The sequence below is a fragment of the Eulemur rufifrons genome, chromosome 25 (assembly GCF_041146395.1).
Source record: "Eulemur rufifrons isolate Redbay chromosome 25, OSU_ERuf_1, whole genome shotgun sequence".
In the NCBI taxonomy this organism is placed as follows: Eukaryota; Metazoa; Chordata; class Mammalia; order Primates; family Lemuridae; genus Eulemur; species Eulemur rufifrons.
The window spans coordinates 21,850,773-21,868,717 of record NC_091007.1 but is presented as its reverse complement, the minus strand read 5'-3'; the positions used below and the strand labels follow the sequence as shown (position 1 = coordinate 21,868,717).

Genomic DNA, 17,945 nt, shown 5'->3' with positions numbered 1-17,945 from the left:
ATCACTTATAATGAAAACTGCTCTTGAGTATTCCTTAGGAAGATGCTATATTGAAGTCGATCTCTAACAGAACCAATTTTTTCCTTTGGTGTTGGAAGGGATAGCTTTTCCTTCAGTTGAATTTGGATGGTTTATGTTAGGGGCCACATTATAGGAGAAGTATATATAGTTCTTTAAAAATTACATTCACACTTAGTGCAAAAACCTAAGAGATCTGCTTAAGAAATAATAGGTTCAAATCTTACAGTCATTCCAGGGCATATACTCATTTGATGGAAAGTTGAGGAAAATCACAAATCACCCACAGTATTTGAAGTTCTGTATTTTTTTAATTATTCATGCTTGTGTTTATTTATTGTTTTTGCAGAGAATGGATATTTTATTTTGAAATGCACACATGCTGCATGCAATTCTACTTTATAAGATAAATTTTACATAAATGCTATATCATCAAAAGTCTAGGAGCCTTTCCTTCTCCTTTGGGACAGATACCTTCTAGTTGTTTTCTAGAAAATACTAGTTATCTTCTGCATTGTTTTATCAGTAACATAAACTTACAGTTGTTTTCTCACACCTCATTTCACCTCAGAAATGTCCGTGTGTATGTTTGTTTGTTCAACAGACATAAAAGCCTGCTATGTTCTGAGCATTGTGTTGAGCTTGGGGGTTAGAAATGAATGGCATGGTCCCTGACTTTAAGGCTTGCGTTGAGGTGGGGAAGACTGACAAGTGGACAGTTACAACGTGACACGAGAGGTTGTGCTCACTCCCAGTTATCATTCGTCATACTCCTTGAGTATTTTAAAAACCACCCCACAAATATTGCTAGTTATTCAAACATTCATCTCTACATGCTTTCAAATTTGAAAAAATAGTCACTTCTGGGGGCCAGATAATTATTTGTTGTGGGGGCTATCCTATGCATAGTAGGGTTTTTAGCAGGTGGCTGACACCCCACCTCTAGTGGTGACAACTAAAAATGTCTCCAGACACTGCCAAATGTCCCCTGGAGGACAAAATTGCCTCTGTCCTAGAGGAGGAGCCACTGTCCTAGAGGATGGGAAAGGCAACCTAGATGGTAAGTCTACTCCCAGGTGATAACTTGGAAAGTGATACCAGATGACGTTGCCCGGGAGGAAGCCCAGGGATTTCTGCGCAGAATGGCCGAGAGCCAGATGCGACTCCTCTCAATTCTAGGTCTTGGGAATATAGGCTAAGACTAGTCTGTTTAAGATAAATTCTATAAAGTATTCATCTTAAAAATAAAACATGAATTTATGTAATAGCAGAGTCAAAAAGTATTCTGCATTAAATTCTAGGGCCTTTGCAAAAATATTTGTAAGTTTAGCCTTGTTTGTGTTGTGTGTCTGCCTGTAGAATTGCATTTTTGTCCTGTCTGGTTCCGCTGTACTTTTCTTGTATGTATCATTTTGCCATTATGCATTGTTATGACATCATCATTTTCTTCCCTTTTCCATCAAGTCCTTCTGCCAGCAGGGCTCAGTCTCTGGTTTCTTGCTTTCGCTGCTTTCTTCTTGGAAAAACTCTATCCGTCGTCGGCCTGCTGTTGCACATGTAAAGTCTGATCCTGTTTCAGCTGTCACTGTATGTGTTCTTGTTGCATGTCCCTTGCCACAATAACTCTGTTTTCTTTGCCATGAATACATTGGTAGGGAGGTGATTACAGTAAAGTGGGGCTAGATTTTGGAAAAGAATAAAGAACAAAATTTTGCCACCTATATTGATTGCTTTTTTTGTTTTAGCATTCCATGTCATATCATTGTATTTATATTTAGTTGCTATATCGTATTTGGTTGGTTATTTGTATCTTTGCTTATAGGTAACCATATACACAACATATAATGACAACAAATCATTGATTTTTGTCATTTTGTTAAATGTACGTTCAGGTTTTATAACTTTTGAGATATACCATTTCTGCTCAGGAAGTTATCTACACCCATCATGTAGCTTTATGGTTAATTTGCCTTTTGAACAACAAAAGGTACTTAAGAAGGCAAAGACTTTGTAGAATACAGTTAAAATTTTTATTGTCATTTTTATTATTCTACTAATAAATTCCATATAATATCCCAAATTTTGCTTTGATTTCACTAATAAATTCCATATAACTCCTAAGTTTTGTTTGATTTTGTTATAACAAGTACATTATTTAAATTCACACTGCTAGCTTAAAAGATGACCTAAAAGGGAACAGGTTAAGGCAAACTTTCTTAAATGTGAAGCTGCTGAGTAGAGTTTCTGATACTACAAATAGTGGGTAAGTTGTCACAAGCTTGGTGGGTGAGATCCATTTCTAATGACAAGAATAATTTGACTTGAAAATATTTTAGCAAACAAAATTTCCTATATCAAATACAGGAAATATTTATAACAAATCTTCATGATCTTTAGATTACAATTTAGCAGCCCTTAGATTTAAAACCTCCAAATGTTTCAATACCGTAGGAATAGTATTTTATATCCTTAGTTAACAGACTAAACAAATTCAAGTTAATGATGGCAAGATACAGAGTAAGTATGTATTGAACATAAGTTTTCTACTGTTTGCTAATCTTTTCCTTATCTAGTTAACAAAATACAGCAGCCAGCTGTTTTCTTCTCAGTCCCGCCGTTAGCTGTCTTCCCATTCTTTCCGTAGTTCCTCTTTAGGTGGCTGAGGCTTTGTGGCATCTGGCTCTAGGTGTAATTTCTAACAAAGGCTGAATAAAAGAATGTGGGGCTTAGAGTTTTCTGTTTTCATAAGTCATTGTTAGTTGTTGACAACATAACTAGTCAATAAGGAAATAACTTCTGAAAGCTCAAAATCAGATTCGGAGAGTTTATTAATTAGATGGAAAGCGAACTTGGTATCTACCCGATGTTTTATATACATATATAAGAATATTGCCTTGCTTTTTTGAACATGTCATTTTACATACTCATATGCAGTCTAGGATAAATTCTAAGAAATAGAACTGATAAGCCAACGCATACATATGTTTGTAAATTTACAAATATAGTATTACCAATTTTCCCTTTCTAGGAGTCGTTCCAATTTATATCCCACTTGCATGAGGGCCTATTAGTCTATAGCCTCACCAACATGATTTTGAATTTTTTTTTTTGCCCCCACTCTGATGGGTAAAAAAAGCTTTTATATATATTATGATGGAAGTTGAGCCATTTTATTTCCTTTTCTATGAACTGTCTATTCATATCTTCTAGACATTTTTCAATTTTAAAGTAGAAATTGTTGTTTTACAATAGAGAAACAGGAGTTTAAGATAATCTCCTATTTGATTTATTGTTGAGATATAAGATTGGTCTTAATTCTCTGTGAACGCACACATATACATGAATATCGTGTTAAAGGTGTTTCCCTTTTTCCAAAATGAAGTTTGGGAGTAATCAGTCCAAACCGGAGTTCACGGTGGACCTCAAGGGGGCGACGATTGAGATGGCTTCGAAGGAGAAATCCAGCAAAAAGAATGTACTTGAGGTAATAATTTTTTCCTAATACAGTTCACATATTTAACTGCAGTAATTGTATTTCTGTTTTTGAGTCATTTTGGGCAATAGAATTTCATTGTGACTAGTTAAGGCGAGTTGGTGATGAAGTCAGATTGTATCATAAGAAGAAAAAGCTGCTGTGTAAAACCAGCTGTGTGTGCACCAGTCGTTGGGATTCAGACCGTGTTACAAGCCTTCGCTCCACAGATCTTGCCCTTTCCTAGCAGCAATGAAAGGGACGTGGTTCCCTGTGCTCACCAAATCTGATATTGAAATATCAATCCAGGGAGCATGGATAATGAGGGAGGCTGTGCATGTATGAGGCAGGAATTACACGGATATCTCTGTACCTCAGTTTTGCTGGAGCCTAAAACTGGTCTAAAAAAATCAAATCTTTTTTTAAAAAGTTAAAACTTTTTAATTTTGTCCTTTAAACTGCTCCACAGTAACATATGATCCTGTATCAGCTATTTATTGCTGTATAACAGACTACATCAAAACTTAGTGCCTTAGCCAAAGGAGCCATTTTGTTTGCTCAGTTTGGCCTGGACTGAGCTGGGTGCTGCTTCTGATCTCGCTTGGAACCGTTCACGAGGCCTCAGTGGCCCAGTGGCTCGATTAGAGCTGAGTGGTCTAGGAGGACCTGATCAGCGTGTCTGGTGTTGGTGCCAGTTGTTGGCTCGGCCTCCTTCTCCACAAGCTCTCTCATTCTCAGGAGGCTGCCCCAGGCCTCTGCACAGCCGTGTCGGGACTCCGGAGGGGGAAAGTGGACGCTGCAGGGCTTCTCGGGGCCTGGCCCTGGGAGTCACTCATTGCTTTCGGTGTGTTCTGTCGGTTATAGCCAGGTATTCAGGGTTGTGGGGACAGAGTCCACCTGTTGATGGAGGAGCAACAAAGTCCCATTGCAGAGGGGTGTGTGCACAGAGATCTGAGGAATTTTTGGTGTGTGGTTGGAAACAGTCTTCCAGATGCCAACCTCCCGTTGCAGCCTCACGCCTAAGTCTCTCCTGCCCCGTTGTCTAGGCACACTGGCTTAATCGCTGTTTCCAGGCAGAGCCCAGGTTTTCCTGCTTGTCTGAATTTTACTCTGTATCCTTCTGCCTCGAGCACTGACCTGTGCCTATCTCTGCTTCACAAATGTCACTCTTCCAAGACGCACGGCAAACATCACATCGCCATAGCAATGATGCTGCTTCTCTGTTTATACTTTGGAAACGGCATTTATTTCAGTGTACCTGGGTTATCACCATTTGTAAATGATTCTCCCCACCAGGGCATTACAGTGTTTGTTGTTTTTCCCTTTAATAAGAACCTCTAACAGAGGAGAGTATCTCATGTACAGTGAACGTTCAGTATTGGCCGACTGGCTTGACCAGCTCTGGAAAGAGCATGAAAGGAAGTCACCGTTTCCTGAATTAGCCTGGCAGTTTCAGTAGGTGTTCAGAATAAAAAGGGTTCCGTGGTCAAATAAATCTGGGGAGCAGTATGTATTTTATTCCTATCTCAGGAAATCGCAGTGTACCCTAGAATATCAAAAAAGCCTGAGAAGTCTTGAAGGAGAGAGTCTTGTTACATTTTCTTCAATCCAATATTTTCCAAATTAATGTCATACTACTTTTTTTAAATTTATTTTTTGAGGAATACCTTTTTAAAACTTTGGGGAACTATGTTTGAGGCATATGTCTCTCAAAGTGTTGTTTGGGAAACATTGCCATATGTTCCTCTCGGGAAATAAATCAGTTATCCGAAAATAGGAGAAATGCTTTCCACAACTGCCTCAAAATTCTTCCTAAACCAAGTGTAAGAAACTTTGAACCAAAGATATTGTACCTTAATTAGTTATTCCCTTCATATAGAATAATGCATAGTATTCTTCAGTTCATGATTTGATGCTTAATTTAGTAATACTTCTGCCTGAAAGGGTTCTGACATTTGTCTGTGTCTCTCTTTGTACTAATCCATTATATTTACCTACCAAGTAGGAAATATTGACAGTCTAACCCTTTATGTACTCTTTTTTCCATATTTATTTTTTAACCAGAGAGACAGAAACAAATTTTTTGGGATATGTAAAAATATAGATTTTGTTTCTTTACAAATGCATTGTTTCAATTCTAATTTCAAATGTGCAGCTTTGATACTTGAACTGATTTTTAGAATGGTAAACTAGTTTCAGCAAGTTTCATGGCATTTGTATGATGGAATTTTGGGGTCTTAAATTATTAGATTTTTACTGAGAATTTGTTATGAGAAACAACTTCATGTTTTATAAAATAACTAGTATTATTTTATGCTAAAATAAAGGTTTTCCATAGCTGTCTAGTACTTTAGCCTTTCATCTCTTATCATATGTGACACCTACTCTACTGGTGGTTTTATAAACTCTGAATTAAATGTATTCATTTATTGTGTTGCAAGCACAAACTGTACTCTTTTTCTTCCCCGTTTTCTCTAAAGCTGAAAACTCGTCAAGGAACAGAACTGCTGATTCAGTCCGACAATGACACTGTTATTAACGATTGGTTTAAAGTTCTTAGTAGTACTATCAGTAATCAGGTATGTATTTGACTTAGGTAAAATTTTTACATCAGAGCTGTTTTATTTGTTTGGTTTTGGTTTTCTAATTGCTTTTTGCATATCCAGATTCCAATTTATATGTGAAAAGACACTTTATATATTTTCTAACAGAGATGGGAAAGATGGTGGTCAATTTAGAAATCCCCAGGGTCTGGCAAATGGTTTTTATATTCTCAGTTATATAATGTTGGCTGCCAGTGGGTTGAAATAATGTTCACATCAGGCATGGGGCAGAAAGAAAGACTTCAAAATGAAGGACAACAGTGCCTAGTACGTAGCGTTTACTCAGGGACTGAATGCGCTGGAAATAGTACGTTTGGCAGAAGAGGCCCTGTGCAAAACTGTGGAATGAGTGAAGCTGTAGTCCCTTCAAGAGCACTTTTCTAGTGACGCTTCTCTTGTTTTTCTCCCACCCCTCCACTCCCACCCTCACCGCTGTCCCAAAGGTATTCAGTACCAGTGTTTCTGGTAAATTTCTTATTTATATAACAACCACTAAAAAGCATCTCAAGTTTATATTCTGCAGCTGTGTTAGAAAGAACAACAGTGAGCAGCCAGGGGCTTGGCTTCTTGCACGCTGTCCTCTCACCTCTCACCGCAGGGGCTGTGGCTCCTCAGTGAGGCTCATGTGCTGTCAGTGACAGAAATGAAAGATCATGCTTAGGAGAAGCAAAGGGAACTTCACCTCTTCTAGCAAATTAGTTATGAAGCTATATATAAATTCTTCCTTTGCAGTTTGTGATAGTGTGTGATATTTCTGAATTCTGTTCCTTCTTTGCCATTTATTCCCGAAACTATGCACGGGCCTTTATATCTGTATATCAAAATAAGAGTAATCTCCTGAACAGTTTTCCTTATTTAATCTCATCTCCTACCAATCCTTTCTTAATGCCATTGCTATATGAAACTTCCTGATGTCAATTTTATAATCTTCTACTGCTTAGAAATCTTCTGTGACTCCCATTAAAATTCAAGAACCGAAGCCCAATCTGTTTTCTCAAATGTGCCTTGTATTCTACCCAATATGGGCGTTCAGCTCTAGTCATAGTAATCTGTTCACTGTCTCTTGAAAGCAAGTATGCACGCACTCATTTCACAAATATTGATCTGTGAGTGCCGTGTGCCGGGGACACAGCAGCTCGCAGTCAGATGCTGCACCTGTCCAAGTGGAGGTGACAGTCAAAGACAGAAGATTCCTGAAGACAGATAACTGAACAGTTAACATAATGAAATGTAAGGATGTTACGATGCTGGGCGTGTACAGCATACTATAAAAACACAGACTACATAGGGGCTAACCTGATGCAGTGGTCAGGGAAGGCCTTGCAAAGAAAGTTGTCTTTTGTTTTGTTTGGGTTTTTAATTGAGGTCTGCAGGATCAGGGAGTAAGCCAAGTGAAGAGACAGGATCCTATTATTGGCTATGAAATTTTAAAATATATACTGTTTCCAGAGTGTCAAAAGATACTGAGGACTAAATGTAGCATTTAGTAGACGTTGAAGAAAACCTAATTAAATGAGAAGTATAATGAATTAATAGATTCAATAATGTCAGATATAAATTTCTTCTAAATGATTTATGAATTGATAGATTTGAGATTTTTGAATCTCAGTTAAAATCCCAGTGGTTTTTCTGGTGGAAATTGACAGACTTACTCTGAAATTCACACAGCAACGCGAAGGGCTGAAAATACCTAAGATACTTTTGAAGAAGAAAGTGAAAGGACTCGCTCTGTCATACGTCAAGACTTTATAAAGCTATGTTACTTAATACAGTGTGTATCCATGCAAGGGTAGACATACAGACTTGTGTGACAGAATAAAGAGACCAAGAAACAGACTAAATACCTATGGATAATTTATGCCAGATATAACACAGTAGAGGAAGAATGAACTTTTCAGTAAACGGTGCTGGTATAACTGGAAATCCAAGGAGAAACTGGAACCCTTCTTAACATCATATACAAAAATAAATTCCAGGTGGATTAAAGACTCAACATGTAAAACAAAACAAAGTTTTTATCTTTGAGAACTCAGTTCAGTTTTTTAACCTGTAAGAGGGAACTTCGTTAGGCTGTAGATGAGCTCTGGGATTTCTTTCAGTTCCTAACGTCCATGAGTCTGGTGTGTAAGTCTTACGCTGTTGTTACAGTGTAATACTGTTGTCACCTCCATGAGTAGGAGTCTGAGACTGTTGTCACAGAATGTGGCTGCATCATGTTTCATCACCATTGATTATAGCTGCACCTTTTAACTGTTACTAGTGTCACAAATATGCAGTTGATTAAAATGAGGCAAGATCGCCCCATCATCCGTGTAAATTCAATATCCTGTGAATTTTCAGCAATAATTTCTTTTTTTTGGAAATCAAATATAATGCTATCTGGGGGGAAAAGATATTTTAAAAGATTTATCAAATGTCTGAAAGATACATACAGTATACAGATTGGTTCCAGTCATTGTGAGAATTCATCCTGTTCCATCTAAAGTAATACTAGGAGTAACGTGTTTGGGAAATGTCTAATCACTAGGCAGTGGAAGCCGATGAAGCAGCTGAAGAGGAGACACCAGATTCCCCAGGAATAGAAAAGCATGATAAAGAAAAGGACCAGAAGGAGCCTAAAAAGCTTCGTTGTAAGTTCTTCCTTTGCTAGTGGTTTGAGCGAGCTTGTTCTCTTAGCTTTTCAGAGATTTAAAATAAATATAGAAAAGCTGAGTGTAATCTCCAATGTTACAAAAAAGTTATATGATTAACTAACCGCAATCTCAGTGTATCAGTACTCTTTCTTCTTGTTACCTCATTATTGTCACTTTTCAACCTCATGGGCTGCATCCCTGTGGCATCATACTAATTTTAAGGTACTAATTTTACGATACTCCAAGAGAAAAAATGTAGTGCACTTCTCATGAGGCCTCTAGGAAGCTGAACTTTTTTGCTTTAAAAATATATAGTTACTGTTGAAGATTCTACACAGAATGGTAAACATTAGGAAGTCAAAAGTCATGGGATATTTGCCATAATTTCCTACTGGACATGAGGCAGCGTCTGTGGACTAGGATACGTCTGTGCCTATGCGTAGATGCGTACGTTCATGTCTCGATCATATGTACAGAAAGGAGCAGAGCTAGAGCCAGCAATTTTAAGAAAAGCATTTTCTATTGTTGGCCCCTTGTGAGTTATTGTTTAAATAGACCATTAGCTGTGACTCTGCCCTTCGTTCAACCTATTTTAACAAACCCGCATGTTTAACTGAGAACTTTTTGGCCCTCAGATTAGCTGATCAGTTCTGGTTTTGTTCTCCTACATTCCAATGAAGTTTAGGCCTATTACTGACACTGTCACCTTGTAGCAATGTCAACACATAAAAATTTGATTATTCTTTATTAATATATTCTTTGTGTTGTCAACTTTCCTCAAATATAGTTATTTTCAACATACCTTTTGAATTTTTGATATTGTAGCCAAAAAAGAAAGGACTAAAGGCAATGTAGAACATTTTCCAGGTGATCCCAGTCTTAGCTCAGACTACAAATAATTATGATGAGACTGAGTTAGCTTAAAGCACCAATAGTTCTGGTGGCTATATATCTCTCTATACGTATGTACCTCCAGACTCCTAGTTCATTAAGGGTAGAGATTTTTTAATTTGGTTTGTGTTTGATGGATTTTTATTTTTTGCCTTCTAAAACTAATAGAGAGTCAATAAAGGTAAGTACTATTTATGAAATAATGAATGTGTTTATATAACTTGGAGATATCTTGGCTCATACACCAAAGAAGATACAGTTGCAGTCTATTTTTAGTGATAAAAATGAAATGTTTTGTTTGGTTTATATAATAACTTTTAAATTGGGTCTGTTTTAGTGTGATTTTTCATGTTAAACCACATTTCAGTTAAAAATAACTGAATTTGTACTGTAATTTTGACATGAGGTTAATATGTTTTGCATGCTAGGTGGAGAACCATTTATCAAGAAATTTTTATTTTATGAAATGCTTAATATCTGTCTGTTTGTCTTAAGCAATGAAAGTATCTAGCATAGATTCTTCGGAACAGAAAAAAACCAAGAAAAACTTAAAGAAGTTTCTTACACGACGCCCTACCTTGCAAGCTGTTCGTGAAAAAGGTTATATTAAAGGTTGGTAGGAGAAGTAATGTTTATAATAATGAATGTTGGCCAAAATCAGAAATAAGACGTTTCAAATTAAGTATCAGAAAATTTTCAGACAGTAAAAATGTTCTCATTCTTTATTCATAAAATTTTCAAGTACAGTGATTAAAAGACATGTAAGTAATTAAAATTGATTTTTTAATGCACATGTAAAGTTTATTTTAACTAAAGCATTGAACAGACATAACAAACTAAATTTTCCCTATATCAGAGGAGCTGCATGGATATCATGGGGGGCAGAGTTTTAGAATTTGTGACAAGAGTTTTAGTTTTGAGATGCAAAGATCAGAAGAAATTAGAAATTTTGAATGAACTATCACTAACAAAGTAGTAGAAAGAAAAAAATGAATAATTCTTGATTGTTTGCCTTTGGCTCTCATTTAAGGTAATTATTATATTAGTATAGGGTGTTTTTTCCTAATTAATTTATACATTTGTTATTTCATTTATAAGCACCATAATATACTATCAAGATTTTTTCTTAATGGGAAAATATTCTTTAAAATCATGTATACTTGTATATGCTCTTAAAAGCATATTTAATTTCAAAGGTAAAATCTTCCAATACCTGACTCAAAACGATGATATTTATTCAAAAATAAAGGTAAAGGTAATATAATATGTATATATTATGTCTCTGATTATGGGACCATCACCAGAACATCTGTTTGCAAAGGATCTAAGTTAAAATCCATAGCTAAGTTTCATTAAAAAGATACTTAAGACTTCTGGGACGAGTTTAGCTAATTAAGTGATTCAAATTAGCAACCTTAAGAGTTATGGATAAGCAGGTACTCCTGAATAAAGCATACAAGTTTGCACGCGTTTAGAGCCTTTTTTTGATTAAAAAAAAAAAAAAAAGCCTGAAAAATAAATGAATTAAACTACTGTTAATTTGTTCACCAAGCTTTTCATTGAGAAATAGAAACTGTTGTCACTTTACAGCCTCATTCATCATTCCAAATATTTTGTTTGTTTTCCTGAATGTTTAGCCCTAATGTGGAATTTCAAAACTGTTGGGTTGAAAGATTAATAGAAGAGCCTTTGAAATATATTTTGTGAAATCAAATGTTGGCACATGATGGGCATGCATATGCTTGTTTAAATAATTATAAAAATATCTAAGTGCTGGGCATGAGACTAGAGGTGGTGCAAACACCGATTGGTGTTCGGGAACTACACAGTCCCTGCCCCTGTGAAACTTACACTCCAGGGAGAGGCAAGCAAGGTAACTTCAAATAGTGGCAAATACTGAGAATCTAACGTGGTAGTAAAATAGAGAGTGACGGGAATTGGGTTATCTGAATCACAGGAGTTATATAAGTGGGTGACATTTTAGTTGAGACCAGGAGTGATGAGAAGGAGCCAACTTTGGGGGGCAATTGCTGTCTGTAAAAAGGAGAGAAAGCACAAAGCTGCTTAGACAAGAACGAGTTGGGGTGCTGATGGAGTTCAGTGAAGAAGGAGAACTGTTCAGAGGAACTGAAGAGCAGGCAGGGTGCCGGCCATACAGGGCACAGGTCCTGGTAAACGGGCCTGGATGCACTGGGTGTTTTCTGTTGCATTCTGAATGGTTTATTTAGCCTTTTCATGAATTAAATTTTAGCAAAGTGGTTCATTTTTTAAAATAAATCTTTTTCAGATCAGGTATTTGGATCCAATCTTGCTAGTCTATGTCAGAGAGAGAATAGCACAGTGCCAAAGTTTGTGAAGTTATGTATCGAACATGTTGAAGAACATGGTAAGAGAATGATTTTAATTTTTCTTTTACATGAAGCAAACCAGCCCATTGTTTTGCCATCAAAATCCCTAGAATTTTTGTGATTTTGAGTGATGCAACCAGAAGTTCCTTACAGCCTTAAGATGTTAAGAAAAGTATTTTGTTTGCAAAGATCTTATATGTTTGCACCTGTTTTAAATTAAGACCTCTGCAGAGAGCTATTGAATGTTTAGTACTCAAGGTTAATTAAGTGTATGGTATTCTTTGAAGCCATTTGGAGTTGACATTTGCGTAAAATGAAGATGGTAGTAATTGTGAAACTGAGTTTATTAAGAAATGATTTGAAATTGTATGAGAATATTGTGTCTACTTACTAGGAGAAAGTTCCTTGTTATAGTAAAAGTGAGATGACATTTTAAAACTGTTAAATCAACTATAAATGTCTAAATAGACATCCTTTTACTAATATGTCGTTTTCTGTAAAGTAAGACAAACTGATTTCTTTTTTGGTTAATTTTAACATCTATCATGTTTATACTAGTTTTATATAAGCTAACAGTACATTGACTGTAATCACATTAACTTGTATCTGTATATCATCAAAAATTTTTGTACAATTAAAACACGTAGGCCAGGTGCGGTGGCTCACACCTGTAATCCTAGCACTCTGGGAGGCTGAGGCAGGAGGATCATTTGAGCTCAGGAGTTCGTGACCAGCCTGAGCAAGAGTGAGACCCTGTTTCTACTAAAAAGAGAAAAAATTAGCCAGGTGTAGTGGCACATGCCTCTAGTCCCAGCTACTTGGGAGGCTTAGGCAAGAGGATCACTTGAGCCCAGGAGTTTGAGGTTGCAGTGAGCTATGATGTCTCAAAAAAAAAAAAAAGGAAAACTTAGCCGGGCATGGTGGTGCACGCCTGTAGTCCCAGCTACTCAGGAGGCTGAGGCAGGAAGATCCTTTGAGCCCAGGAGTTTGAGGTTGCAGTGAGCTATGATGACGCCACTGCACTCTACCCAGGGCGACAGAGCGAGACTGTCTCATAAAAAAAAAAAAAAAAGATAATTTAATTTGTAATTTCTTCTAGTTACAGATCTCTTGTTTCGTTGGCTCTTTTTGTTGACATGACAATAGAGACACCACGCTACTTGCCTTTATTTGAAGTTTTCATAATGTGCTTTGTTAAATATGAATATCATTATCACTTAATGAATACCTGAAATTTTTAGGCTAAACTGTATGAATTTAAAATGATTCTGTGCCACGTATCAGAGAAAATAATAAATGACATCATATTATCTATTGTTTCTGTAGAACCATTAGTTTAGTTGTTAGCTTATGTTAAGTTTATTTATTATAAGCACTTAATATGCCAAACACTTTTTTTTCCTTTTAGAGAGAGACGAGGTCTCGCTCTTGCTCAGGCTGGTCTTGAAAAACACTTTTAAGAAAGTTTTTTAATGCATTTACATTATAAAATGGTGTGCAAGAACATGGGTGGGCTGATTTTTACCTACGGGCTTCCTTTGCTTTTTTGAACTATTCCCAGGTGTTTGCAGAAGTTTATCTTAAATTGTTAGTAATTCAAGTTTAATGAGATGATTTCCTTGAGCAAATCCACAGTCTACATGATAAACAGAGTAGAATTACTGCTGTTTATTAAACAGAATTCAGAGTAAATTTCTGTCCCTGTCCCCTGCCAAGCATCTATAAAAAGCCATTTAAAGAAAAAGAATATTTGCCCATTTGATTTTCATCTAATGCTAATGAATAAGAATTCTGAAGCATGCAAACATCTTCAAAGGAACGAACTTTATACATGAAAACATTATCACCGTCTCCTAGGTCTGGACGTGGATGGGATATACAGAGTGAGTGGAAACCTCGCAGTGATCCAGAAGCTGCGATTTGCAGTCAATCATGGTGAGATGCTGTTCCCTGTTACTGTATCCAGAGTCGTCACTCATAACTGTTAGATTTGGCTTTTAAAGTAATCTTTTAAAATGCCCTATTCCTACTGTTTTTCAGATGAGAAATTGGACTTGAATGATAGTAAATGGGAAGATATTCATGTTATCACTGGAGCACTCAAAATGTTTTTTCGAGAATTACCAGAACCTCTTTTTACATTTAATCATTTTAATGATTTTGTGAATGCAATTAGTAAGTATGTAATTCCACTCAGTTTTTTCTAGCTATTGAAAATCCTTTGCACAGATTAAGGCACCACATTCTGTTTGATTTTATCTTCAAACAAGATTTTTCAGTGGATTGTTTTACTCCAGAAATTTTAAACGTGACCACCAGGTGTCACTGTGTATTACCAAATATCAGCTTCTAAAATAGGTCATTGCTTTCAGTTTCACAAGAATTTGCTGCAAAATATCTGGTTATTATCTTTTTTCAGAACAAGAACCAAGACAGCGAGTTGCTGCTGTTAAGGATCTGATCAGACAGTTGCCAAAGCCAAACCAAGATACGATGCAGATTCTTTTTAGACATCTCAAAAGGTAAGAGAACCGCACAGCGATGAGACGGGGCATAGAGGTGGCAGCCACGGCATCAGGGCCACTCAGACTGAGACTGGGGTTCCAGCTGTGCTACCTGCTGTCCCTCTGACTCGAAAGAGGTGCCCAGCTCCTTTCAGTGTCGGTTCCTCATAGGTAAAATGGTTTGGTATGAAGAATATATTAAAGTAGATATTATATGTGAAGCATTTATATAATGCTTCGCACTAGTAGGTGTTCAGAAGTTGTTGCTAAAGCTAATATGAAGATGAGATTGGTTATTGAGGTATATTAAATTACCCTAAAATAAAGTCATCATGGCTCTAGGGTGCTATCGTATTTAGTCACTTTAATAACTGATTTTATTCATCTGATAAAAAAGAACATTAGAATATGAAAATAAATGATTGCTGTTAGGTTTAAAAAAAATAAAATGAGTAAAATTCAAAGTTTAATCTCTGTGCCCTAATGAAATTTTTCCATCAACCTAGTAATCATTGTTACCTGAATTATAATTCATTTAAATCTATGTTGTATTTTAAAAACTGAGCTAAAATATTATACTTTTAAAGTTTGTTAGAGTATGTATGATTATATCTTTCAGCTATGTTTGTCCAAAATAAAGCTGCACATGGCATTTGGACTGAATTCTACTTGGTTAAATAGTTTATGTGCCACCTTGGGAAAATGAGCATGATTTCTTTTTTCCAAATGCAAACTGTCAGGTTTATAATACAATTTGAAGAATTTTCTCTACTTTTTATTTTCTCTTTTAACAACTTTTTTTCCCCCCTTTAGAGTTATAGAAAATGGAGAAAAAAACCGAATGACCTATCAGAGTATAGCAATTGTTTTTGGTCCTACTCTATTAAAGCCAGAGAAAGAGACTGGTAATATAGCAGTTCATACTGTGTACCAAAATCAGATTGTAGAATTAATTCTTCTGGAATTAAGTTCCATCTTCGGACGTTGATTCTTACTGAAGAAAATCTGCGGAATAGAAGCTGGATTCCATCAGATTTCAAATCTTTATACACAATGTATTTTATTTTTTGGACCAAGCAGTGACTTTTGATTTTGCACTTTTTTGAGGGATCAGAAGGGAAGGGGAGAGGCCCTCATATTTGCTGCTTTGTTGCGAGTTGATAGAACTGTGCGTAATTTTGAATTCATTCTATCCTGAATGTTTGCATTTCACACTCTGAATTTCAGTAAAAATCAAAACTTACGATTCTAACCGGTCATATACACTGGATGATTTGGTAAGAAAACTACATTTTTTTTTTTTTTCCCTCAAACTGGATAACGTAGAATTTCTTCTCAACATCTATAGGTTTATCACTTGATAGAACACTTACTATCAGTTATTTTGAAAATGCTCCTGGGCGTTTTAAACAAAATGAAGTATATTTGTTTTGAAACCTATGTATTTGTTTTTCAGGGTGTCTGCATGCAGTGGCAGTCTAAGTGCTAAAGTTCACTGTAACCCCAAATGACCCCCTGATGAAGGCTTGCTGTCTTTCCTGCGTTTGCACAGCATCCTTCCTGGGCACCCTAGTTGCTTGTTTGAGCAGCACACTAACATGACTTAAAACACTGTGAGGTACTGGAGTTCAGTTAGCATACGTCAGCTCAGGGCACTTTGGGCTGTCTTGCTATACTGAATTGTAGCTAACAATCCTAATTATATCTAGTGCCAGACTGAGTTTTGGTATGACCCTGTGGAAACAGACGTTATTTGATGTAAATATAGGCTAAAGACTTAATGTCCTTTAGCTTATGTATATAATCGTGTTGTATAGTCTCACAGTACATTCTAACCCTGCATTTCTAATCACGATATTGGTAATCTTTCCTGTGAATATTAGGTTTCCTCCAGAAATAGGCCGTTATTTGGGAAAGTTAACTGTGTGCACTTTTAGATATTAATTACATTTACAGGTAAATCACTGTAATGCAAATGGTACTGGAAAAATACGAATAGACTTACTAAATGGTAAATGCACTACAAGGGGAACTTTTTTAGATTATTTAATATGTACAGAAAATGTTAGAAAAAATTTATCATAGAATTCTAACTCTCCAGTATGAATAGTGGAAACCCATATGTAAATTAGATGGATGTCGGGTGGAAAATGACATTGCTAAATTTAAGGATTTCTTTTTACATACTAATGTAGATTGATCTGTATAATAAAACAGGATTTGGAAGGTTTTGTTACAGGGAGCATGGTCTGTTGAAGATTTTTTTAAATGTATTTTTCTAGATTAACTGCTGTATACGAAATGTCTAATAAAGAAAACTATAAGAGGTTTAGAGATTTTTCCATTGGAAATGTGCATTTTGGTTTTTAATGTTTTTGTTTTTGCATTTACTGGCATACTCTTATACCTCATTTAAAAAAATCAACTGAATCCTCTATTTCCTGTGGCAAATATAATTTCTCATTTCACACTCTTTCTCCTCCCTTCCATGCCAACACCTCTCCACCCACAGTTCACACTTTTATTTCTTCATCAGTATTTGAAAGTGAATGGTTTGTGATCAAGATTCTTTTTCTTAGGATTGCGTTTATAATTTACAGGTGGCCTTCCTTAGGAACAAATATTTTTTTGTATGATCTATCTTAAAATCCTCTCTCCTGAATTTTGTGGTAAAAATATTGTGTTTGTTGTTACGATCTTGTTAACTTGATAACAGCCAAACTACTTGATAGCTAAAGCAGGTTGTTTTGGGTGGGGAGACAAAGCCCCGAATCAGAATGCTTCTATTTGCCTAAAGATGTCCTTAATAATAGAGTAATGCTTTCAGGCTGGCTTATGTTGTGATTGTATACCAGCAAAACAATTAGACTCAAATCAGTGATGTTCTTTCTCTTGGTGGTCATGAACATATCAAAGATTAAAATTGTCCTGTGTTTCTTGTTTCAAAGTACGTGTGTGTGTATGTGAAGTCTTAAATGTGTTCCTAGTCTACAGCTAATTAGCTTATTGTAATATTGTATGTACAGTGAGATCAATGTCTTGTGTTTTCATCCTTTGTGAATTAAAAATTCTCACTTGTTTTTGTAATAACAAAACCAGTAATATTTTCCTGTCTTGACAGCTTGATTTTGTAGTAGAAAATATATTAAAAGCTGAAATAAATTGTCAGTGGAATTTCATTTACATTATAGGCCTTCCTGCATAGCATCATTTAAAAAGGTACTTGGAAATTGAAAGAAAAAGTATATTCAAATACCTTGTCACATTCCAATTAGAAGAAAACCTCTTACTTAAGTTTTATGGCAGAGAAATTTACCTTTTACTCTGGAGAAAGAATGAAATATCTCTGAAAAAATGATGTTACATTTTAGAGACAAATCTATAAATTTTTTTTTTCATATGTGAAAAGTACAAATGTAATAATTCAGCCAAATTTTGGGCTTAGGGGTAGATGGGCTGTATATGTGTTTATAACA

At 35.9% G+C, this 17,945-nt stretch overlaps 1 protein-coding gene across 8 annotated transcripts in view; it reads left to right on the top strand.

Annotated features, from left to right (window-relative positions):
* The window catches only part of ARHGAP12 (Rho GTPase activating protein 12), a 93,026-nt gene extending 75,345 nt beyond the window's left edge, over window positions 1–17,681 (top strand). For 4 of the 8 annotated variants that reach the window (XM_069458660.1, XM_069458659.1, XM_069458657.1 and 1 more), the window contains 9 exons: window positions 3,401–3,502; window positions 5,971–6,069; window positions 8,621–8,723; window positions 10,113–10,229; window positions 11,905–12,003; window positions 13,823–13,900; window positions 14,006–14,140; window positions 14,385–14,487; window positions 15,283–17,681. In XM_069458660.1, the coding sequence (XP_069314761.1) occupies window positions 3,401–3,502; window positions 5,971–6,069; window positions 8,621–8,723; window positions 10,113–10,229; window positions 11,905–12,003; window positions 13,823–13,900; window positions 14,006–14,140; window positions 14,385–14,487; window positions 15,283–15,457 (1,011 nt within the window). In that variant the 3' untranslated portion in view covers window positions 15,458–17,681. Of the gene's footprint in view, window positions 1–3,400; window positions 3,503–5,970; window positions 6,074–8,620; window positions 8,724–10,112; window positions 10,230–11,904; window positions 12,004–13,822; window positions 13,901–14,005; window positions 14,141–14,384; window positions 14,488–15,282 lie in introns of all 8 variants that reach the window. The other 4 variants (XM_069458658.1, XM_069458655.1, XM_069458656.1 and 1 more) reach the window with 4 other exon arrangements.
* The last annotated feature ends 264 nt before the right edge of the window (window positions 17,682–17,945 follow it).